The sequence below is a fragment of the Canis lupus genome, chromosome 13, assembly GCF_011100685.1.
Source record: "Canis lupus familiaris isolate Mischka breed German Shepherd chromosome 13, alternate assembly UU_Cfam_GSD_1.0, whole genome shotgun sequence".
NCBI classification, from domain to species: Eukaryota; Metazoa; Chordata; class Mammalia; order Carnivora; family Canidae; genus Canis; species Canis lupus.
Genome location: NC_049234.1, coordinates 12,646,235 through 12,672,361, shown reverse-complemented (window position 1 = coordinate 12,672,361; position 26,127 = coordinate 12,646,235). Strand labels below are relative to the sequence as shown.

The window sequence follows — 26,127 nt, the reverse complement described above, 5'->3', positions numbered from 1 at the left end:
AATTTTAACATATGAATTAAAGTGGTTGATAGAGCCATTTGAATATTTAATGAGTTACCTGATCTAATTTTTTTCCCAAATGTCACAGAATTGCTTGCAAATTCTTTTCTATCATGTTAACACTGTATGTAGCCAAACAGCCCTAATCTTCAGCTTGTCTAAAGGTCATTGGAAAAGTAATTTTATATAAAACCAATAATTTACCAGTTACAGTATACTAGATGGAAGGTCATCTTCTATTTGCTTCCCTTAAATGTCAGGCAGCTTGTTATATATATATATAAATATATATATATATATATATATATTTATATATATATATATATATTTATTTATTTTATATCCGGGATATTTCAACAGCTGTGTCTTAATCGTTTTGAATGTAATTGCAGCTGTTACCTGCCCAGCTCCTCCCCAGATCTCTAATGGAAGGTTGGAAGGAACAAATTTTGACTGGGGCTTTAGTATTAGCTACATCTGTTCTCCAGGCTATGAACTATCCTTTCCTGCTGTTCTGACCTGTGTAGGCAACGGTACCTGGAGTGGAGAAGTACCACAGTGCTTACGTAAGTATAATTTCCATACTTAAAGTTATGTTTTCCCATTTTCACTCTCTTGGAATTGCTTGACTGAGATTATTAGTTAATTAAAATTTTCAGGTTTTGCTAGAATATGAGATTGTTAAAGCTCCTTCCAAGTCATAATTATAATTCGATAGAACATCGCATTTACCAATGTAGCTACTTTTCCTGTAATCCACCTATTATGTTCTTTCTTCTCTGACTCCAAATGTTAGGCTAAACTGCTTTGTTTGCAAGCTTTTCTTATTTAAAAAAATATTTTTCAAAAAAATTATTTTTCAAAATAAAGACCCTTATGGTTAATTCTAATGGAAAAGTATTCTTATTTTTGTACAGTTTGTCTCAACTGAACACTCTAATTTACTCCCAAATTTCTTTCCACAATAAATCCATGTTATTGTACATGTTCATTCAAATCAAGTTCTCATGATAGTGCCTATACCTTAAACGATTAGGGTAAGCATGGAGAGGAGGGATTAATATTTTCTTACCGAGGTTACTTTACAATGTATTCCAGCAAGTGTCACTTCAAAATTAATTGGGAAGATCGCAAACAAAACAAAAGTCAGCTTTGTGTTTTACACAAATTATTGTAGCACAGGATATGGACAGTGTTCATTCAGAGGTGTCTACTGCTATCCTGTTCCTAGTCTTCCCTTCCTTTGCCGCATCGGGTAGAGGAGCACCCCACCAATTCCCATGGCCTTGAAGTTAGACAGAGGTAATGGATGAAACTGTTTGGATTCTTCTAATCTTCTCATTCACAGTGGAAGCCAAATCGCCTATGGGCTTCTGTGCCCTTATTCTTCTTTTCTCCTGATCTCATCATATGCTACTATCTCCCAATACTACCTCAAGGTTGATGTCACACAAATTGTCCCTTAAAATTCTATTTTATAAAAAAAAAAAAAAAAAAAAAAAAAAAAAAAAAAAATTCTATTTTATGCTAAGGAGTATCTTAGAAAAAATCAATTCGTTCTAAATAAGACTAGATATTCCATGGGTGCTTCATAATAGATAGGGACAAGGACATTTACAGAGATGAATTCATGGTAAAGTTTGTTTGTTACCACTGGGAAAATCTCAGTCAAATAGTATCTTGATATGATATTTTATTTTTTGGTTCTATTAAAATGTAAGTAATAATAAAATACTTACTATTGACATTGAATTATGACTATCCAAATGTAATAGAGCTCACTTTGTCTGAATTGGTTTACATGTATGATTTCTACTACATATAACAGAACTCCTGGTAAGTGTGTTTACTCATGACATTTTAATTAATAATGACATGGGCTCAGAGAGAGGAATCAAATTGTAAGGACACTGTGTGACCCTGTCATCATTTAGGGCACCATTGTTATATGGCCTGCGGTTGTACTACCACTAAATTAAAGTATCAATTCCAGTTCAGAGAAGGTAGACTAAAGAGATAATGCTCTTATCCATCGAACAGCCAAATTCATTCATTTTAGGGACTTTATAGAAGGGAAAGTCTTTTTGCTTTCATTTTGTTCAAAGTATGTTCTTTCATCTTAAAGTGTATGTCATTGTGAACCGAAGCCTTTTGAAAATAAACCCCGTGTCTTCAGCCTCTAAACTAGACACCAATAGGTTGTTCAGTTTAGTTCATGAAAATCTACAGACAGAAAACAATGGAATTATAAAGAATTGAGGGGCAAGTAGGGAGCAGGTTTGAGGAGTTCATGTGGTTGCATTTCCCTCCTTTCTTTTCTTTGTTGAATAAAGATAAGATTCTGAGAGGAATGACTCAGCAGAAATATGCAAGAGACACACTTTAGAAGTAGGTTACTAAATAATTTGTCATTGAAATGATTGCTAAGCTGAAATGCCCATTGCTAATGTGCACTGAGAAAATAGCCACTGAATTCAAAATGTACTAGAGATACAAAGGTTACTATGAGGAAGACCCCAGGTTCTAGGGTTTGATGTTATATTGCTAGAAGTGTTATATTGCTAGAAGGATGTTATATTGCTAGTAGCACAAAGATTTATAGTATCTAGGAAGTGCTAAAAATTGAAACAGAACACATTAAACAAATGTTTATGTTATTTGTGTTAAAGGTAACTGTGTTCAGGTAACATTTACTCTGAAATTTTCCCCTAAATTTATTTTGTTGAGCGTTATTTTATACTTACTTTTAACAGTTTTATAAAGAAAAAAAAAAAAAGTAGTTCCTAAAAAACGTTTGAAAATTTAGGTCTCTTCTAGAATCCTGAATTTTAGGAAATGTCTCTCTCTGTACCTTGAGTTTAAGGCTAAGGTATTCTGTTATTAAGGTATTTTATCCATTCCTGTTTGCCTGAGCATTCCTAGTTTATTCCTGTTGTCCTATCGAGTTAGAGGTATCCTTTCAGACTCAAAAATATCTTTGGTTTGGATAATGCACCATTCTGAGGGAGCATTGATACTTAAAGCTTTCAGATGCTGAATCTGCAAATTTAAAAACCAAATATGATTAAAAATGGTTAAAATGGTAAATATGCATTATGTATTTTTTAGAACAATAAACAAATTGAAAATATATGATGTCTTTGTCTAGGTTATCTACTAGATTTGAAACCATCTGATCTCATCCCTTATTATATTTCTGCATGCTCACTGTGCTTCAGTGAGCTGGTCTTATTTTTCCTCCAACGTGCTAGACATGCTGCAACATAGGCCTTTGGTGGTGCTGTTTCCTCTATCCAGAATGCTCTCCCTTAAGATATCCTGACAGACACCCTTGTCATCTTGTTTGAAACCCACCCCCAGCTCCCACCATTTATCACATCCACACATACACAATCCAGAATCCCTTCTTCTACACTACTTATCCACACAGGACTCACTACCTTCCCACATACTACCTTTTCTACCTTTTTTATTTTTTTTGTTTGCTTCTCCTAAAAATACATAAATTCCACAAGGGCAGGAATCTTAGTTTGTTTACTGATAAGTCTAAGTATCTGAAACTTCTTAGGATAAGTTCTTTTAGTTGTTAGGAAATATATGTTGAATGTAATAATCTATTCAGTTTGTTTACAAGTTCTGTCAAGATGGTATTTTCAAAAGCTATGGAACATTGAGATTCCTTGGTTTGGTATAGATTTGGACTCTACTGGCTTCTTTACTCTTTAAAAAACACTCAAAAATCCTCCACAGAATTTCAAAGAGGAAGACAATAAAACACTAGGGTATGTGCTCTGAGTGTTCAAGAGAGTACAACAGAACAAGTAAATGTACTGTTACATACATATAAAAAGAATTTGTGCAGATATGTGGTTTGATTCTGGTCAATACAAAACAACAACAAAAATACAAAAAATTCTACAGTTATTAAGGTGGTTTACTATGTGGAAAATACCTCAATCAAACTTCTTTTGAATATTATCCTGAATTGTACATTCAGTTTTTATCACACAAACAAGTGCTAAAAAAATTTCTTTGGGATACATTAATGTGAATAACATGTCACTTCAGTTCAGTATTCCAGTTATTTTCATCACTTCTAAACTGTTACTCTGATGAATCCTAAGTCTTTGCTGTAATTATCTTTCTTTTCATTTTCAGCTAAGTTTTGTGGTGACCCTGGTATACCTGCCCAAGGAAAAAGAGAAGGCAAAAGCTTTATATACCAGTCAGAGGTTTCATTTAGCTGCAATTCTCCTTTCATATTAGTGGGATCAAGCACCAGAATATGTCAAGCAGATGGCACTTGGAGTGGTTCGTCACCTCACTGCATAGGTAATATTAATTAAAGGTTAATTATTCTCAGTAATCTTAGATTTACTAGATACTAGTAATGTATTACTAGTATATAGTGTATTAATTATTTTCTCTATCCTATAAAGTATAGTTGGCTAAATATGAAAAATAAATGTAAAATATAGAAGCAATTGGAAGGCACTGAAAACAAATACTGTTAAAATATATGATGTTGTATTTAGCATTTAAAACTTCTGGAAGAGGGGATCCCTGGGTGGCTCAGTGGTTTAGCGTCTGCTTTTATGCCCAGGGTGTGATCCTGGAGTCCCAGGATCAAGTCCCACATTGGGCTCTCTGCATGGAGCCTGCTTCTCCCTCTCTTTGTGTCTCTGCCCCTCTCTCTCTCTCTCTCTCTCTCTCTGTCTCTCATGAATAAATAAATAAAATATAAAAAAAAAAACTTCCCCAAAAACACTCAAAATAATTTTCTTGTTTATCAGTAAAATGAAAAAGGACAAAGGTCTCAGATTAATAGCCTCAAGTACTAACATTTGCATATATTTTTATAGTTAATGAATCCTAGTCAAATGTTAAACTTGCTCCAACTCACATTGATCTCAAGGTCCTGAGTGCAAGCCCCACATTAGGCTCAACACTGGGCATGGAGACTACTTAAAAAAAAAAAAAATACATTGACTTCAAAATGGCTCTAAGCACATTTCTATTCTTTTAAATTAAATGTCACATTTGGTAAAATAACCAAATATTCTGTTTTATAAAGTAGCCAATTCAGAGACTACTAGTTCTACCATTTTTTTTTAAAGATTTTATTTATTTATTCATGAGAGACAGAGAGAGGCAGAGACATAGGCAGAAGGAGAGGCAGGCTCCATGCAGGGAGCCCAATGTGGGACTCGATTCCAGGACCCCAGGATCATGCCCTGGGCCAAAGGCAGATGCATAACTGCTGGGTCACTTAGGCGTCCCAATTCTACCATTTTTATACCTAAATCTCCTACAGGTGTTCCTGAAAAATGCAAATAATTAAGTCTAGTTTCTGGAAAACCTCTTACTTCTTAAGGGGAATATTATCCTACAATCCTAAGATTATAATTTAGCAAAGTCCTTGGGCAAATATTTTATATACGTGTTCTTTTTTCATATCCCTCATTTTTCCTTTACTTTTTATCCACAGAGTTAGTTGAATGTGAAGTGCTTTTATATTAGAAAGGTTCAAATTTTGAGAACTGCATAATCCATGTAAATTATAGTATACCTGAATTCTTGCTTTAAGATTAGCAGGCTTCTGTCCATGGAGAGATACTGTTAGATTTATACTCTTTATTAACACCCATGGTCGTTTTCATTAAGCCCCAGATGACTCAAAATTGCTTTGTATGTGAGAAATATGCATTTAAATATATTATACATTTTAAAGGAATATTATGTTTAAAGATTACATTATGTTTATGATCTTCATTTTAGAACCCACCCGTACCTCATGTGAAAATCCAGGAGTCCCAAGGCATGGATCTCAGAACAATACCTTTGGATTTCAAGTAGGTACTTTAAAGAAGTATTTCTATTTAGTATAAAAGTAGACCAAAAGGCTTCTTTGATTGATGTACATAGAATCGTATTGGTAGAAATAGAAAACCATCATGCTTACATCTGTATTCATAACTATATAAAAAAAGTAAAAGGCATCAAAAGCATGGAAGTAAAAGGACATTAGGAAAATAAATATGTGGTTTAAGAAAATAGCTTCCTAACTGATCTTGACAATAAAACAAAAGAAACATTGAAAATAGCTGTGAGCATAGGAAAATCCATATGTAGTCGTTAGTATGCAAGAGAGGGCTAAGTAAGAGGAGGCAAGGGGGTAAATGATTAAATTCTAAAGGAAGATGTGGAGCAGTGAGCAGAAGTAAAGATGAAAGAAGTTAAAGTGTTAGCAAACATAAAAATGTGGTTATTCAGTAAAGCAAGTAGACTAAAATATGTTTATCTTATAATATGTGTATAATGCTAAAGTATTTTTAAACATTTTCACTGACATGGGAAATTTCTGAGAAAATCATTTATCCTATTGTTAGACAATAGGTGGATTGTTACATTGGAATTCTTCAGCATGCCCAGTCATGTGTGGCTGACTTTCTTATTTTCGCATTTTCTAATTTAGATTTTATGTAGAGATTCAGCGAATTTTTCATTACAGGGACCTTAGGGGAGCCAAAGTGCATACTGACTCCACAAGGAAATAGCCAATATACACATTACCCAATTGCCTTGTGTTGCAGACTTTTCTAAATGGTACTATTTTGTGTGAAATTCAGTGGGAACCTAAAAAATCCATTTCTAAAGGAAGTACTCATCAAGAGTGCCATATTTCTGTTGCTAAAAATAGTTTCCATTTATCTTCAGTTCTGGCACAGTATGAACATTGATTTGATAGCATTTGCAGTTCTTCCGGTTTGCCTCAGGCCTGTCTACATAATACAAAAATGTGAAAAAGATGTCTCAGTCTCCATTATATCGGTGTTTTTAGAAAGCTTTATTTTATTATTTTTTTATACATTTATTTTGTATTGGTGTTATATTTGCCAACATATAGAATAACACCAAGTGCTCATCCCATCAAGTGCCCCCCTCAGTGACCGTCACCCAATCACCCCCACCCCCTGCCAACCTCCCCTTCCACCATCCCTTGTTCGTTTCCCAGAGTTAGGAGTCTCTCATGTTTTGTCTCCCTTTCTGATATTTCCCACTCATTTTTTCTTCTTTCCCCTTTATTCCCTTTCACTACTTTTTATATTCCCCAAATGAATGAGACCATAAAATGTTCGTCCTTCTCTGATTGATTTATTTCACTCAGCATAATACCCTCCAGTTCCATCCATGTTGAAGCAAATGGTGGGTATTTGTCGTTTCTAATGGCTGAGGAATATTCCATTGTATACATAGACCACATCTTCTTTATCCATTCATCTTTTGATGGTCACCGAGGCTCCTTCCACAGTTTGGCTATTGTGGCCATTGCTGCTATGAACATCGGGGTGCAGGTGTCCCGGCGTTTCATTGCATCTGTATCTTTGGGGTAAATCCCCAGCAGTTCAATTGCTGCGTCATAGGGTAGATCTATTTTTAACTCTTTGAGGAACCTCCACACAGTTTTCCAGAGTGGCTGCCCCAGTTCACATTCCCACCAACAGTGCAAGAGGGTTCCCCTTTCTCCACATCCTCTCCAACATTTGTGGTTTCCTGCCTTGTTAATTTTCATATTTTTATAAAAGGTTTTATCAATTAATCTAAATCCTGAGAAATGGACAACTAGTTAAAGAGCATTAGTCCTCATCATGTAGATGAAGAAACTGAAGGAGAACATTGACTTGACTTTGGTCACTCACTCACTTTTCTCAATATCCTGAGAAAATATATAGTTTTGATGGTAGTGTCTGTGCACTAAATCAGGTGATTTTCTGAAGAGTATGAGTCCTTTCTAATACATACTCTCTGAAATATCGGGAATGGAAACGGGCAAGAATGAATTTAGTATAGTCATCCGTGAAATGAATAGAATTATTAACTCTGCATTGTAAGAATTCAATTATAACCATTGAAAAATGTTATATAACCCAAGGTTAATATAACCCTGAAAGCATATTATTTGGCTAATAAGTATGCACTGGATCATCATATTCTACTTAGATAAATATGAATAGACTATATTTCAAATATGATAAACTCTATATAATTATATTAATCTTTATTAAAATTACAAATGATGTTCTCAGTATGTTAGATTAGGGACATCAACTTTCTTACATGCATATGACTGGTATGTGAGTATATATGTATATGTATAATAAATATATTTAATAAGTTTGTACAAAGCCCTTGGAAATTTTAAAGTTTATGTGATTCTAACTAATATTAATGTATTGTTAGATTCCAAATAGAATCCTGGATAAGCCATCTTTATTGGTTGAGAAAAACTCTCACTTGCAAGTTAAGAGAAACCATTTGGGCTAGCTTAAGCCTAAAAACATTATAAGCCATGTGCAGGTATGTCAAACACCCCAAGAAAAGGGATCTAGGTGAGACCCACCAAGCCTAGAATCTAGAAACTGGACAATAGGACTCAATCTTTTCCACTACTCTGCCTACTTTGTTTTTCTCTTTGCAAATTGGCCACATGATCAAGGGGGTATTTTTCTATTTATCTCTCAGCCACATACAGAAAGTTATTAATTGTCTCAAACTCAGTTCCAAATTTCTAGAGAGAGAATCAGAACATCTCAACTTTTTTATCTATTCCTGGTTTTATCAGGTAGCCAGCAGTGACTTAAGTAAAATTATAGCTGTTAGGATACTCACTTCTGGGAGGGAACAAGAGAAAGGAGAAAGTTATGAATTACACAGGCACTCAAATCATTTATTTATTTTTTCTTTAATATTTTTATTCACTCTTTTTCTATATGGATTCATATCATAGATATTTGAACATAGATATATTTATTAACATATAAGGATATATTACCTATTGCTAGAGATGACAAAAACTCTAATATTGGAAAAAGTACTCAACATACTTTCTCTTATATCAAAAATACTGTAAGTTAGAATTATTTTTGGCTAAAATAGAACAGTAGTGAATGGAGTAGCTGTCAAAATGATTGATATAACATCTAGATTAATTATGGAGTTAATGCCAAACACACATATTTCACTAACTGCTGTCTCACTCTTTAAATTGAGATGTGGATTTGGAAGACACATCATTAGGAGTGAGGACTTGTTATATTCAAGTTATTATAGATATGAAATGTTTTTAATCTCACTCTTTGATGTGTAATGCCAAGGTATAGAATAGTAAGACTTTTAGCCCTACCAAAATAACCATGGTGATTATGTATGATTTCCAGTTTATAATCTAAATTAGTATATAAGTATACTGAATGGGACAAACATGTTACATAGTGTTTCATGACTTTTATTTTTAATTTTTATTTATTTATTTATTTATGATAGTCACACAGAGAGAGAGGGAGAGAGAGGCACAGGCCTCCAGGATCGCGCCCTGGGTCAAAGACGCGCCAAACCGCTGAGCCACCCAGGGATCCCTGTTTCATGACTTTAAATGATGAATAAGATGACATGAATTTTAAAACAAAAATCCCATAACATCCAATGTTTTTAATTAAAATCTGATAACTTTTTAATACAAACTATAGGATATCCTAGAATTTAAAGTTTTTTAAACCAAGAACCTCAAGTCCAAAATTGATGCTCATTGAAACTTCCTTGAATCTTATCTTAAGCATATATTTTGTCCCTTCATTTTTATGATCCTGCCTTTCTACATCAATTTTATTAGTCAAAATCTATGTATGTCTTTTATTAGAAGCTACTTTATTTTTTCTTGGGTAGAATGTTTATTGTAAACACGTAGTAAAAAATACAAATATAAAGTGGTTATTACAATAAGCTACAGAGGAAGCATATAAATTATGAAGCCTTAGTTTGATGTATATATGTATGTTATATAAATGTATATTAAACATATTTTTAATATATGATGTTAAAAATCAGACACAAATAAATACAGTGATGAAAATTCTAGGAAAACAAAAGTTATTTGCTATGAAATATCATGAAAGACATGGATAGGTCTTACTTAGAATATTCTATATTTATACAAAGTTTCTATTATGCCTTGATTAGCTATCTAGACTTCATGGCTTAGGAACTGAGATATAACATTTAAAATAAAGAGATAGGGATCCCTAGGTGGCGCAGCGGTTTGGCGCCTGCCTTTGGCCCAGGGCGCGATCCTGGAGACCCGGGATCAGATTCCCACGTCGGGCTCCCGGTGCATGGAGCCTGCTTCTCCCTCTGCCTGTGTCTCTGCCTCTCTGTCTCTCTCTCTCTCTCTGTGACTATCATAAAATCAATAAAAATTAAAAAAAATAAATAAATAAAATAAAATAAAGAGATAAGAAAAAAATAAAATAAAGCAATAAGGAATTAAGAGAAGATAAATTATATTTACTAAATTGACATGTCTTAAAATTTTATAATGCTTTTGCACAAAACATGCTAATTGGGTCCAACTTAAAGTGATTTTTATTTAAACATTGACTGCTATTAAAATGGATTATTTTAAATTTCTGATATGATATTCATATTTTTGCATTGTATATAATTGGTTATATAAGCAGGGCACTTTTATTAATTAGTAAATATGGATAGGAAAATTGTACATAAATTATTTTTTAAGAATTTTTTGAATTAGATAATGGAAAATTATTTTTCTACAAATGATCAAATGGTATTTTGCATGTTAGAAGTTAATTTAGAATCAGAAGAACCTATCATCACAAGTTGGAAGAGGTTGGAGAACTATATAAAGTATACTATCAACTGGTCTTATAACTGAAAAAAAAATTTATTAATGCACTGATATTTGGAGAAAATTTTGGTAAATGATTTAACTGTAATAAATTCTGAACAAAAAATTAATCAACTACTAAATTTGGTTCTAAGTATATTAGATATTTTGTATAAGTATTTGTGAATATGACAAAGATAGTTATTTCATGTGTTTGTGAGATATAGAAAAAATTAAATAAATTTTATTTCGTGGCATCTGATTAATATTTAAAGTAGTATTTATGATGACTTTGGAAAAGTTTGCAGAAATTAGGAAAGAAGTCTTGCTATGTAATCCAAAATATTTCTTATATCTTATTAAATCAAGTCTTAATGAAGTCACCCAAATGTATCCTTCAAAGAATAAACAGTGATTTAGCTTCCTGCTATGTAAAGTATGGAAGGGATATCACTGTATTTTAAGAAACTATAGTCATGTTAAATCTTTTAAAGTTATTAAGTGATTTTGTATTAAATTATCAGTCCCCGTTCCTTCAGTTGATCTAACGTTTTCAAGAGATCTTGGTGCACAAGGGCGAGTAGTACAGTCCCTAGTCTAGAGAAACTAACCCCTGCTGTGTGGGTGATTTCATAGGATAGATGATAACATCGGTAACTTTGAAAGTTGCTAAGGGAGCACATAAAAGAAAGTTCTCCTAATCTATTGTTCTTGGGAAGCCTTTCTAGAATTTCTGAGCTAAATCTTTTAGGATAAGATCTAGGAAAAGCAAGATGGGAAAAGCATTCAATGCAGGGTAAACAGCATGAAAATAAGCATGCATTAAGGGAACTACAAAAATTCAATATTATATGAGCACAATTTGAGTAAAAGTAAATGGTTAGTGATGAAACCAGAGAGATGAGCTGTGGTCAGGTTATAGGGACTTTTATCTATTAATTTAGCACAATGTAACTTTATCCTATGGGTGATAAGACAGTAAAGATTTTAAGGAGAATGTTAAGGTCATACTTCCATTTTGATCACTCTGACCTTATGTGGAAAATAAATTTAATGTGATCAAGACTGGAGAAATGGAAACAAGTTAGATGATTATTGTAATTACAATTATTATAATTATAATTACGACAGTAGTTCTCAAAGTGCGGTCCCTGACCAAGCAGGAGCAGTACGACTTAAGAACTTGTTGGAAATACAGATTCTGGGCTTCCCCTAGATCTACCTAGTCAGAAACTTTCAAGGGAGGCTCATCTCTCTGTGTTCTGGTAAGTCCTCCTGATTGTGATATCTGCTAAAAAAATTTTTTTAAGATTTATTTATTTATTTATTTTTGATAGACAGAGAGAGAGAGAGAGAGAGAGGCAGAGACACAGGAGGAGGGAGAAGCAGGCTCCATGCTGGGAGCCCGATGCGGGACTTGATCCCGGGACTCCAGGATCCCGCCCTGGGCCAAAGGCAGGCGCTAAACCGCTGAGCCACCCAGGGATCCCCCTAAAATTTGAGAACCAGACCTGTAGAAAATATATTGAAGACTAAAACAGGATATATTAAGTAGAGAAATGGAGAATGAGACAGTTTAAGATTTAAGATGCAAAATTATCAGTATTTGGTGGAAGATTGAATGAGGGGAGATTTATGGGTAGAAGGTGGCAGCCATTAACTAAAATCTACTGTAAACTAGGATCGCTGGATTGATATAGGAGATGGGTTTTGTAAAACTGGTTTTACTGAAGAACAAAATTACAAAGTCTACATAATCAATCACATAATCTAGTCTATATGACAGAGTCAAAATATGTAGCCCTATATTGCATAACTTCAGGGTATGTGAACTGTGTGCTCTGGAGTACAATTTGAGGGACTTCATTTATATAGAATCCGGAATGAACATGCTAACTGGAGTTAGACAGTGGAGTTGGACAGTGAGTGGCCCTGAACAAAACAGGTTGTCAAGAGGGTAAGGGATCTACTCAAGGCTATCGTGAGGGTGTCTGGGAAGACACAATGTAAGATAACTGGAAGAATAAAGGTTGCTATCAGAGAGTGATGGTTGACATTGAATGTTTTTGGTAGAGCATAGCTCTGTCTAATAATGAGAATATAAGAAATTGTAGCATTCAGCTACTCTCAAGGTCCAAATGGAATCTTGGATCAAATTATGTCACCTTAAGCTTAGTGCCATGTTCCTTTAGCAGCAGAGAGTAGGAACTAACCAGGAAGGAAGGACATAGGGTATTTGTGAAACATACTAAGAGGATGATTGATCATTCTCAGACTCCCAATTTCGGGGAAGGCTGAAGTGGCAGGCACTAAATATTTCTCACCTTGTCCTCCAGCCATAATTATTTAATAAACCCTGATGATTTCTCCTTGTAATGTAGTTTGAGTAAACAACATCCTTCCCAAGTCTACTGACACAAGTTAATTCAGCCTTTATCCATTCAAATCTAATATAGTAGTGCTGGCTTCATGATTATAATTACTGCTGGTCATTTTTTTGTTTGTTTGTTTGGTAGTTTCTTTATGCAATGGGCTAATTTAATTTTCAACACAAATTTTACTTGTTCTAGCAAGAGCTTTAGCAACCTTATGATTTCATTAAAGATTTCAAGTGCCGTAGCTGGCTATTTGAGACCCTTCAGAAACTGATTCTTACATGTATCTTTGACTTAATAATTATAGTTGGAATTTATTTAAAACCTATGTGCCATCCCTGTATGGAGTATATTATATGTCCTGTGTCATTTAATGTTTAAAACAAATCTCAAGACAAATATTATCTTTATTTATAGATTCAGCCTCAAATAGGGGATACACCTTATTCAAGCAAGATCAGATCCAGAGTTAAAGCCATATACACATTACTCTGGGGTCTGTTTTCTTTTTTGGTGTATCTCACTGTCACTTTACCTCCCCCACTCCTGAAACTTCCCAGCTCACTGTGTGAATGTCAACCAATCAAATGTACTCTTTTTCCTAAACTATATGATGTATATTTGAACCTTCATACATCGTGTTCTTATCTTTTCTATGTTTTTTATCAGTTGTTCTTACACTTTATTGTTCCTTAAAATCACCTGGAGGGCTTGTTAAAACACAGATTGCTGGTCCCATTCAGTGTTTCTGATTCAGGGGAGCCTGGGAATAAGGTCTCAGAAAATGCATTTCTACATAGTTCCTAATGATGCTGAGGTTACCAGTCTGGGGACCACACTTTGAAAACTATGTTCTATGTATTTATCTAAAATCCACATCCTTAAAAGCTTAGTGTAAACTCCGTATCTTATAGCGTATATTTGCTACAATCACAATCTTTGCATCTAAACACCTTTGCATATAATCTCATATTGCATTTACGATCTTCTATATTCATTTGCCTCTTAAGTTGTTAGTTATCTTTATTTCTCTGTCTTCAACCATCTTGCTTTATCTTTATTTAACTATCTACCTGTCTGTCTTGTGTTCAGATGTAGCTTATTGGCCTTTTGGTATCTTGTATATTTTCTTCAGACTACCATGGCAAAAAGTTTGGCACCTATCCATGCACTGGGTATTCAAATATTTGATGATGATATGTATACAAACAGATGTAAGTTTTTTCATTTTATTTTAAATCAGTTTTATTATTATTTATTTATTTATTTATTTATTTATTTATTTATTTATGAGAAATACAGAGAGGAGAGAGAGAGAGGCAGAGACACGGACCAAGGGAGAACAGGCCCCATGCAGGGAGCCCGACGTGGGACTCGATCCCGGGTCTCCAGGATCATGCCCTGAGCTGGAGTCAGTGTTAAACTGCTGAGCCACCCGGGCTGCCCTTAAATCAGTTTTAAATATCTTTTCCTTCCAGTTTCTACCATGCAGAATTTCTTTTGAAAGCATTTTCTTATCCAAAGTTTTTTTTTTTTTTTTTCTATTTGTTGCCATATTAGAAGCTGCATTGGTACATTTGCATTTTTCTCTGTAATTTGCTACAGGTAGGAAGTGTTGTGCAGTTCCATTGCAAAAAGGGACACCTTCTCCAAGGGTCTACAACACGCACATGCCTTCCTGACCTCACATGGAGTGGAATTCAGCCTGAGTGCATACGTAAGTATTGTGGCTAAGAAATTATACTATACTTACCACAGATAGGAATTTATATGCATTTTTTCTTACAAGTGAGAAGTAAATCTAAATCTGTACAAAAGATGTATTACATGGATTTTTAAAGATTATGATAAAACATAATTTACGTCTATAAATTTATTACTATATCAAACCCCAATACCCATTAAGGAGCATTCTTTCTAAAGAAGCTATAAGAAAAAAAAAAAAAGAAGAAGAAGAAGAAGAAGCTATAAGATACGGAGCACTATTTTGGCTTTTTTGCAAACCTCTTGTAATTGTGTTTAGCTTGGTCATCTGGAAATTTTAGATAATTATTAGTTTATCAATTTAGAGATCTGCACCTATGAATCTGAAGTATGCTGAAATACAGAAGGCTCCAACTTAGTGCCTCTTAATTCTTTATCACTTGTGAAACCCTCTGAGAATCTGAGAAAGATAGAAACATCCATGGAAGGAAATACGCATGAATAGTTTGACCAAAAATTTGAATACTATTTCAGGATTTCCTGGAGCTTCTAAATGTGCACTGACCCTAAATTGAGAGCACTTGCCGTACAGATTAAAGAAGAACAAAGCCCAAGGTCATGAAGCTGTCTTTTCTGACTTACAGTTAGAAATAAATTTCAGCTGGTGAATTACTTATCTCTTACCCTCCCACCTTCTCTTTTTTTATCTTCTTTACTATCTTTTAAAATCCTGAGCCTTCTGGGGAAAAACAATAAAGAGTAAGCAAGAGTAGAAATACTCATCAGAATGGTGACCAACTTTTAGGATTTGCTGAAGTCTCAATAAATCCTGTGAAGTTAGGCTAGCCCTGTATAGAACCACCTGAATGAACACAGGAGGCCCCAATGGACCCGAGGCTCACTGAAAAGCAGCAGGATGATCCACTGAGAAGTCATTCACATGCCTGGTTGGTTGATACTTAAATATGGCAATATTCCTTAAAGAGAATTCAGTAGAGCATGTACTTTAGAACATGTGTGAGATGTAACTAGGTATTTCATAGTAAACCAGAGTTCTTTGATAACTTCTATATAGGATATGATCATTTAAATAGAGTGATTACTTAAAGCATTTCAGAACTTCTACTACGTGCACAATGTGAGGACTAAGAATATAGTAATGCCCCTCTCTGCCAAAAAAGGATGTAGTAGAGGCTAACTTTTTGTGTTTATCCTTAGAGTATTTCCTCCATAAGGATTAAATGTTATTAATGGATTCATATTAAATATAAAACATATAACAATGTTTATCACACAATATTTTTTTAAATGTTTTTTAAAAACATTTTAAACATTTTAGCTCTTATTTATAGCTTTGTGAATCTCCATTGGGAAACAAATGGAAATTTTTTTCCAAGCAAATTTGTCCACAGAACATTTTTTTCAGAGGCAAGCTTTTAAGTATCCCTATCCATGAACAAACCATCAGAAAATGCTTCTTGTTTAGGAAGGAAATTCCTTGTAGCATCTATCTCTGAGAAAGGAATAGTATTTATAAGATATAAAATGGAAACTGGGGGCAGGGCCAAGAAGTGGCATACATATGGGTAAAATGGAAGAGAGGTGGAGAATCAAGAGTGAGAGGAACCTTGAAGAAAAGGAGACAGAAGTTAAAAAAAATGAAGATACTGCTACTTATGGACACAAAATATGGCCAGAAAATTCCACATGTAAAAAATTATTAAGTTATGATTTCTGCATTAGGAAGTATTAATGTCAGAGTAACATACTGAGCTGTGGTTGTATTTAACTTTAGAAAACATGTTTTTTAAAATTTATAATAAACATAAAATAAATAATAAAATAATATTTCATAAACTGGTATAGAAAAGCTGAGCTTGACCACCTTTGAAAGGTATCTTACTAAAGGACTTCTTAGATCCTTTAAAATGATAATTATTTTGACTTTCTAGAATAGTGATACAGAACATATTTATGAGCTTAATTATCCCCAGTAAGTCTTTTTCCTCCTTTAGCTTCCCTCTTAACACCTACCCATGTTCCACAGATGACTGCTTAGGACATGATAGCCTGTGAAATTAATATGCATATTGACATTGATACATTTCCTTGATTGATTAGAATAACTATGCAAAAGTATATTTATATAACATGCCTCTAATATGTATTGTGACTCTCATCTCAAAATTTTCTTAACATGTCTATAAAAAATGAATGCTATTCTTTTTTTTTTTTCTTAATATAGCCCACAGCTGTAAACAACCAGAAACTCCTGCTCATGCAAATGTAGTAGGAATGGACCTTCCGTCTCATGGCTATACACTCATTTATACCTGCCAGCCTGGCTTCTTCTTAGCAGGTGGAACAGAACATAGAGTATGTAGATCTGATAACACCTGGACTGGAAAAGTTCCTGTTTGTGAAGGTAAGTTTTCATCGTGGAAGTTTCTCACAGAAGCTATTCTAGTATATCAGCCTTCCTGAAATAAAATGCAAGAGACAAAAACTTAACTCAGATTAGCTTAGGAATAAGGGAAATATATTAGCCAACTCCAAGGGCAGGCACTTCTGGATCCAGAGGCACACAGATATTATTGAGGTGTTTTTTATAAATTCTTTTACATGCTCTGTTTTTTCTTCTTTATTTCTTCTTCTAGTTACTTCTTCATGGTACATGTATTAGTTTTCTGGGCTGTTGTAACAAAGTACCACAAGCTGGATAGCTTAATAAAGCAGAAATTTATTCTCTCACAGTTCTGGAGGCCAGAAGCCCAAAATCAAGGTGCTGGTAGATCCATGTACCTTCTGAAATCTCTAGGGAAAAATCATGCTTTATCTCTTCCTACTGTTTAGCAGCTTCAGGCTATCCTTGGCATTCCTTGGCTCAGAGCTTCCCCATACCAAGTTCTGTCTTCTATCTTCTATCTTCATGTGGCTTCCTTTCCTATTTATCTCTACATGTCCTCTCCTCTTCTTATCAAGACACCAGGCACTAGATTTCAAGGTTATTTCATCTAAGGATCCCTATTTAACTACATCTTCAAAGAGCCTACTTCCAAAAAAAGGTCATATTTTGAGATTCGTGGTGAACATGAATTTTGAGGTCACATTATTCAACCTACCACAGTAGGAAAAACTTCTGCCAGCATACTTCTTGGTTTAGAAGAGTTTTTGTCAAAGCTTCTTCTTCTTGATAAGAGTCTGGTTGTCAGTTTTAAATGGAGCCCACCTCTAAATCTGTTAGTCAACCAGGGTGATACAGTATTTTGACTAGATCTAAGTGAAATTTCCACTTCTCTTGCTGTTTGATCAGAATAGTCCCCATCTGGATAAGATGTACCACTGAATTTACCAGAGGAAAAAAGGCTTGTGTGTTCAAAACAAGGAATAAAGGAAGTTTTTTCTAGAATTCTCGATAAGGTCATCAATACATTCCTTTTCCTTTTCCTTTTTTTTTTTTTTTTCCAGCCCTTCTAATTCCTGTTCTCTTGCAGCGTTCACAAATGTTAATGACCTTCTTTTTGAAATGTGTTCACTTTCTTCTCTTAGCAAGAACACTATTCAGTTTGTTTTAAATTTTTCATGAGATTGAAAGATTAAAAGTCCATTTAAATCCAACAGAATTTCAATAACTTTTTTATCTATCCACTTTGCTGTTTATCATCACTACTATTGTAGGCTAACAGCATTATCTCTACTGGGACTACTGCTACAGACTCCTAACTTCTCTTTATCAATATCCCTTCCTTTCCAAATTGTTCTCTGTCTTGGAGTCAGAGTGTTGTTCACCCAAATTATTTCCCCTAAAACCTTTTAAAGACATTATATAGTCCTTATAAAAAAGATCTGCCTGTACCACAGTCTATAAGCACTGAGTGTCATAGCTCTTATAACTTTGCAGGCATATCCAGTAACTCATATGATTTCCCTTGTTTTAAACTACCTGTGGTTTGGCTTAAAACCTTAGTATTGACTCTTTAGTTTTGAGTCTATCCAATTTCTTATAACACCATGAGCACCTTAATAAATTTTTATTTTTTTAAAAATATGTATTTATTTATTCATGAAAGACAGACAGAGAGGCAGACATAGGCAGAGGAAGATGCATCCTCCCTGTGGTGAGCCTGATGTGGGATTTGAACCTGGGACCCCGGGATCATGCCCTGAGCCAAAGGCAGATGCTCAACCACTGAGTCACCCAAGTGTCTCACAAATTTTGATTTTTAAACACATACCCTACCAAATTATTTCTTCTTTTGTGCAATAGGAACATACCCATAGCCGTCAGCTACCATGCTTTAATCAACTATTGACATGTTGATTTACATGGTTTACATGTTCTTTAAAATAAAAAAGAAAATTCTAAAATGATAAGGCAGCACTATTCTTTCCCTTTTCTTATTGGACTATAATGGGGGTAATTGCTGAAGTTGTTAGCTGTACAACAGAAGTGTTGAGTAGTGCTGAAATGTTAGGATGAATAGGACATTTTGGAGAAAACTATATGATATGTAAGAGAATAAAATTGACAATGCATTACTATGTGTGTGTGTGTTATTAATTATATTAACCTTTGTAAACCTTTTAATTTTTTTTTTTCATAGCTGGTTCGAAAATATTGGTGAAAGATCCAAGACCTGCACTAGGAACACCCAGCCCAAAGCTAAGTGGTTAGTAATTTCAGTTGTTTTTTCTAGAAGTCATGATTTCTAAAAGTGATATACTGTTTTCTTGACAAAGTGAACATTATTTAGAAAAATATATATTCAGTATGGGAAAACCATGAATTTGACTATTTAGAATTTAAAAATTTATATTTTAAGATGTTGAATCTCAAGAAATGTAATTCTGAGATATGTTTATATTCCAAATAATGTTTATAGTTCTCTTCATAAAATATCTCTTTAGGAGTATCTGAAAGTTACTATACTATATTGGCATTGCTTTATTTAAAACATTAAAACAAAAAAGATGAGACATTTTCAATATAGATTTTTAAAGAAGGAACAAAATACACTTGATATGAGAGTAAAAGTTCAGCAATTTTGTTTTCTAGTTTATTGATTTTAAAAATGAGAATTTAAAATTTAGTCATTGAAAACATAGGCTTCTCAGTTTTATGATTTTAATGTAATTACCATGTTATTTGCCTCCTACACTATGACTTTCGAAAAGTTATGTTGTATATCTGAGCCTACATTTATTTAGCTATTCAAAAGAAACAATGATTAGTTTATAAAATTTGAACTTCATGAAATGTGAAGTGCTGTGCCCATAGTAAGCCCTCAGTATATGAGAGCTGCTTTTTTAGTATTAGTCTGTATTTTATTTATATGATATAAATTAAAAGCTACAGATAAAATTAAAGATTTAGCATTTGTTCTGTACCTTGGAGATAGATTTGGTCTAGTTATATGAAGCCAGAAACAGTGTTAGTTTCTAATTTTAGTTGTGTTCAGAAGTTCTCAAGGTACATGCTATAAAACTAGAGTGCCCACAAAAAAAAAAAAAAAAAAAAAAAAAAAATCAGTCTGAAACACTGATTTATTTAACATGCACTGGAAATAGACTGAATGCCACTAGGGCAATCAAAGAATATGTCAACATAAGAGAGAAAGTTTAGCAATGGAATCAGAAAACTACAGTGGTCAAGCAATGCAGAATTTTCCAAGGGAGATGGCTTATCTAGTAGCAGATAGGTGTTTTAAATAATAACTCCAGTATATCAAATGTAAAACTTGAATTTCCCAGGCAAAATATGACTTATGGTCACCAATCAATAAATCAAGCAGGCATAAAAATAAAAAATAATATGGAAGGACACAATTAATTAGTTTGACCCAATATACATATATAAAAATTTTTGCATCAAACAATTATAAATTATATATTTTATACAGAAGCGTATGAGACAAGCATGAGAGTGATCATATATTAAGCAATTAATAAAATGTATAAATTTCAAAGCAAAGTCAGTCTTCAGATCTGATATCTGACCATGATGCAAGAAAAGTTAAAAAGAAAATAGGTATATTTTAAAAACCTCTGATTATGTGGAAATTAAAAACAAAATCCATACTCATGAAGAATTCATAAGTTAAATAAGAAATAGAAAATATAACACTAGAACTTATGTTGAAAAATCTAAATATCAAAACTTGGAGACTATACCAAAAGCAAAATTGTGAGGGAAATTTGTAGCTTTAAATTCTTACATTAGAAAAGAAGAAAGCCACAGAATTAATGAATTAAGTAGCCCTATTTATAAGATCTATAAAGCATAACAGACTAAACAAAAGAAAGAAGAAAATTAGTGTAATAATAAAATGAACAAACAATCCCCCCACTCCCGCCTGCTAAAGGTGCAATAGAAGAATCTCAACAAACCCAGTAGTAGTTATTTGGGGGGGAAATGTAGAAAATTTCTGGTAAGATTGATAAAAAAAAAGCAACAAAAATTAAATAATAAAAAGGAAATGTGAATATAACCACACAGATAGTAGATTAAATCAATTATAATTATATTAATGGAACACTGTCAAAAACAACTTTTAAAAAATGGACAACTTACTAGAAAAGTATATTTCACTAGAACTAACAAAAGAAATTCTGAGTGATCCTATAACAAATAAAGTAGGAGTTTAAAACTATTTCCATAGAGAAAAACCAGGTCCTTATGGATCTACTGATGAGTTCTGCCAAATGTTAAAGGAACAGAACAGGTCATCCCATTTTATAAAATCTCTTCTTGTCAAGAAATCTCATTCTATGAAGGGTGCCTGGGTAGTGCGGTCAGTTGACTCTTAGTTTGCAGCTTAGGTCATGATCTCAGAATTGTGATCTCAGAGTCATAATCTCAGGGTCATGATTTCTCGTAGTGAGATGGAGTCCTACCTCAGACTCCACACTCAGCATGGATTCTGCTTAAGATTCCACCCCCCCTACACCCATACACCCCCACTCCCCCAGTCACTTGCTCTCTCTCTCTCTCTAAAAATACTGTAATTCAAAGCTGTCAATATGGTGGAGCCCTGTTCTTCCTCAGGAGCATCTATTATTGGAATAACTGAACTCAGTCTTCTGTAAGGGGACAAAAGAGCATCCCTCCTAACAGTCCTTAAGTCCTATTCTGCAAGAGGGGGTTTTAACCCCATGCTCTTCCTTCTATAAATCTATTCATACTGCCTGGAGAAAAGCAGACCTCTTGGGACTTTTATATAGACTGACTTGGCTCAGTAAAATCATTTTATTTTCCTTCTGAAAGAAAGATGTTACTAGAGGATACCAAATATAAGTAAATTTGATGTTTAGCTGGTTCTGAATATAAGCCTTATGTCTTTAATTGGTGTTGTCTGTCTTTGATTGATGACTCATGTATGAATACAAATCTAGGTTATTGCAATTTTGGTTTATTCCAAAAAAAGGTTGAAACACATATATGAAGAATTCACTTTGTAATACACATTTCACATTGCTGTGTGTTTAGCAAAATTTCATTATTCAATAAACTAATATCCATTAATCTAATTTTTAATGTTTATATTTACAGGGTACAATGAAATTAATGTATGTGTTTAACCTATTTACAGTTCCAGATGATGTGTTTGCCCAAAATTACATATGGAAAGGCTCTTACAATTTCAAAGGAAGGAAACAACCCATGACCTTGACAGTTACTAGTTTCAATGCTTCCACTGGGAGAGTCAATGCCACACTCAGCAATAGCAACATGGAACTGCTACTTTCAGGTATCACGTTAAAGAACAGCAAACAGTGCCATTATGCCTTCACTTCTATAATTGCATCATTTTTATTGGTGATTTTTATACTGTGAAATATTTGTTACATTTTAATGACATTCATAATTTATTAAGAAACAAGGCTTTCTGGGATCCCTGGGTGGCGCAGCGGTTTGGCGCCTGCCTTTGGCCCAGGGCGCGATCCTGGAGACCCGGGATCGAATCCCACGTCAGGCTCCCGGTGCATGGAGCCTGCTTCTCCCTCTGCCTGTGTCTCTGCCTCTCTCTCTCTCACTGTTGCCTATCATAAATAAATAAAAAACTTAAAAAAAAATAAAAATAAAATAAAAAAAAGAAACAAGGCTTTCTGATTTTTGGATTGATACATGAATATTACTACACAAATGAAAAACTCTGATTCTGAAATAAGCTTGTTCATGAATATTTTGATGTAGCTAGAATGAGACATCATGAAATGGAATAATTCTTTTGATTTGAAAAATTCTTTGATTTGAATAACTAAATCTTTCTGCATTCACATAACACCAAAGAGACCAGGTAAGTGACTAGCAACTGTTTTATGGACACAGAATCGTTTCTTCAAATGAGAATATTTAGATGGATACCATAACTGAAGACAGAAAAGGTAGATCTATGCTACTTTAAACATGCTTGAGGGACCCAGAGGCCCTATCCAACTGCTCAGCCTTCTCAAGTTTCTGTGTCCTCAATCTACTGCACATTTCCGTCATTACCTTTGTTCTGTTTTTTTTTTTCTGACATTCAGATGTTTTCTCAAATGTCTTCCATTAACAGTATCCCAATGATCCTATCTAAAGCAACATTCTCATCACAAACACAGTCAGACACACTCTTATTAGTCTCACACACTCTTATCCTCTTTCACTTTCTTCTTTTCACTATTTATGGTATAGTATAGTGTGGTAAATTACATAACATGATATGACATTATTTGTCTATACTCCAATAATAAAAGATCTAAGAGGGAAGCTCTTTGCCTTCTAGTTCATACTATTTCAAAAGTTAAAAAAGCATCTGGAACAAAATAAGTCTCAGTGAATATTGTCCAAGTGATGAATTTGAATTGCCCTTATTTAAATAATATTTTTAAAATATTGATATTGAAAATAGGAAATTTAAATGTCTTGGCTGTTGAGGTGCTTGGGTGGCTCAATCAATTAGGCATCCCACTCTTGATTTTGGCTCAGGTTATGATCCCAGGGTCATGAGATTGAGCCCCATGTTGGGCTTTGTGCTGGGCATGCTGCACCTGGGATTCTCTCCTTCCCTCTTCCTCTGGCCCTCTCCTGCCCTCTCTCTCCCTTTCTAAAATAAATACATAAGCTTCTTGGCTATATGTATATCCTAAAGATTATCAATAATAAGATAATTTGTGGTATAAATGAAATGGAAATAACATTATATTTATTGATTTTGTATATTTTAGGAGAACTGTCAAACATTTTGTATTATTGAATGATTCTCTGTTAAAGTTTTGGAAGCTAATATGTATTATATTTTTAAAAAACTATACACAGTTACAGTGATGTAAATTGAAAAAGCTATATAGTAACAAAATAAAATTATGACTACTGATTTGAGACATAACCTTTTTCTCTTTATTTTCTATGAGTTTGCACAAAATAAATGTATATTTAATCTAACCTAGAGAAATTTCAAAATAAATTCCTACAAATATAGAAAAAACATAAATAGATACATTTGCTCTCACTGTCTCCATATAAATCAATTATAACATTTTCCCAGCAATATTATTTTTCATTATTTTTGTCTTTCCCTAGTAACTGTAACTTAGTTTAGGTCAAAATCTATGGATCATCTTTGTATTCCCAGCATATTCTTATGAAACTTTATAACATAGGTGAAAGATTAAATAAATGAATGAAGGAATCAAATTTCAACCATAAGTTAATCATATTTTTTACTTAGACTCTTATCTCCTAATATTCCCCTAAGCACATTTATATCCCAGCTTACTCCTACTCTTAGAATACTCACTGTTTAAGAAAAAAAAAAAACATAATATATATGTTTGCTTTTCTCTTTTATGCCATTACCTATATTTACCTTCTAAAACTAAAAATCTCACTTTATTTTCAGGACTCAGTCCATAAGCATTTCCTAATCACTCCATTGTGAAATGATCCCTCTCTCTTCTGGCCTTTTATTTATCATATTTTTTCATGTATTTTAGTTGGTTATGTATCTGACTTATATCTCCTACTTTATTGGAAATACTTTTAAGCATCCTATCTTTAGATAGGAACATATATTTTCTCCTCTATGGCTCTAATAGCACCTAGAATATTCTTTCAATTGGGTTGGCACCAAATTCATTATTAAGAAAAATATCAGGAATTTTAACATGTGATTTCCATCTTTGAAGATTTTATTTATTTATTTATTTATTTATTTATTTATTTTTATTTTTATTTTTTTTAAGATTCATTTATTTATTCATTCAGAGAGAGCGAAGAGAGAGGCAGAGACACAGGCAGAGGGAGAAACAGGCTCCATGCAGGAAGCCTGATGTGGGACTCGATCCTGGGTCTCCAGGATCACACCCCGGGCTGCAGGCGGCACTAAACCGCTGCGCCACCGGGGCTGCCCTGAAGATTTTAAATCTCACTGGAGGCAGAAATAATTTTGTTTACAATATCATGGAATGATGTTATTAAGAATGATAATACTTCATTAATAGCATAGGTAATTTAAAGCTCACAATTAAGATTTAAGTTGAGAATTTCAGCTGAGAAATTAACATATTTTGCAGGATTTGTGGAAAGCATATGGATGAAGCAGGTCTTGACTTGCCCTTGTTTGATTTCTGTTCCTGTCACATGCATTACATGATATATTTAAAGAGTTAAAGACAATAAAATAAAGCAGAACTATTTACAAAATTGGTAGACTAAAATGTCCTTACATTTTACAGGGGTATATAAAAGCCAGGAAGCTCGCTTAATGTTACATATCTACCTTATTAAAGCACCAACTCATGCTTCTGTGAAGAAAATGAAGGAAGACAATTGGGCCATGGATGGCTTTGTAAGTATTGCTCTTTTTTTTTTTTTTTTTGTATTGCTCTTTAAATGTCTGCTGCTAATTTTAATAACCAATTTGTGCTATAATTTGTCATTAAGATTACGGAAAAAGGTAAATTTCTAAATTTAGCTAATTATGAACACACATGCACATATAAAATGGCAAAAATACTATTCTGGGTAAATTGTTTTGAGAAAAAGATTCAGTGTAAATACTTAATAATCTAGAATGTTAAACCTAGAATGACTGGATCCTGATGAATTTTGCCTACTTTCGTAGTATTTATGTGTATGAAGGCCATATAGGTTTTTTTATGGTTTCATCAAATGTATTTTGTCTATGGTCAATACTATGATAAATATATCTAGGTAACATATAATTCATTCTTTGTCTGGGTCTACTGTTGAAAACATATGCAGCATATTTACAAAATGCATCAGAAAAACTAAGTATGCTCAACACACTTATTTTTTTTTCCTGTAAATTTAACAGATGTAGGATATTTTATAAATATTTGAGATATTTTATGAACCTGTTT

The 26,127-nt window shown here is 33.5% G+C and overlaps 1 protein-coding gene across 2 annotated transcripts in view; it reads left to right on the top strand.

Moving 5' to 3' along the window:
- Positions 1–26,127, top strand: part of CSMD3 (CUB and Sushi multiple domains 3) — a 1,311,859-nt gene that overhangs the window by 1,275,659 nt on the left and 10,073 nt on the right. For both annotated transcript variants that reach the window (XM_038555367.1, XM_038555366.1), the window contains 8 exons: positions 393–566; positions 4,159–4,332; positions 5,779–5,852; positions 14,665–14,776; positions 17,009–17,188; positions 19,368–19,433; positions 22,353–22,511; positions 25,480–25,592. In XM_038555367.1, the coding sequence (XP_038411295.1) occupies positions 393–566; positions 4,159–4,332; positions 5,779–5,852; positions 14,665–14,776; positions 17,009–17,188; positions 19,368–19,433; positions 22,353–22,511; positions 25,480–25,592 (1,052 nt within the window). The remainder of the gene's footprint in view (positions 1–392; positions 567–4,158; positions 4,333–5,778; positions 5,853–14,664; positions 14,777–17,008; positions 17,189–19,367; positions 19,434–22,352; positions 22,512–25,479; positions 25,593–26,127) is intronic.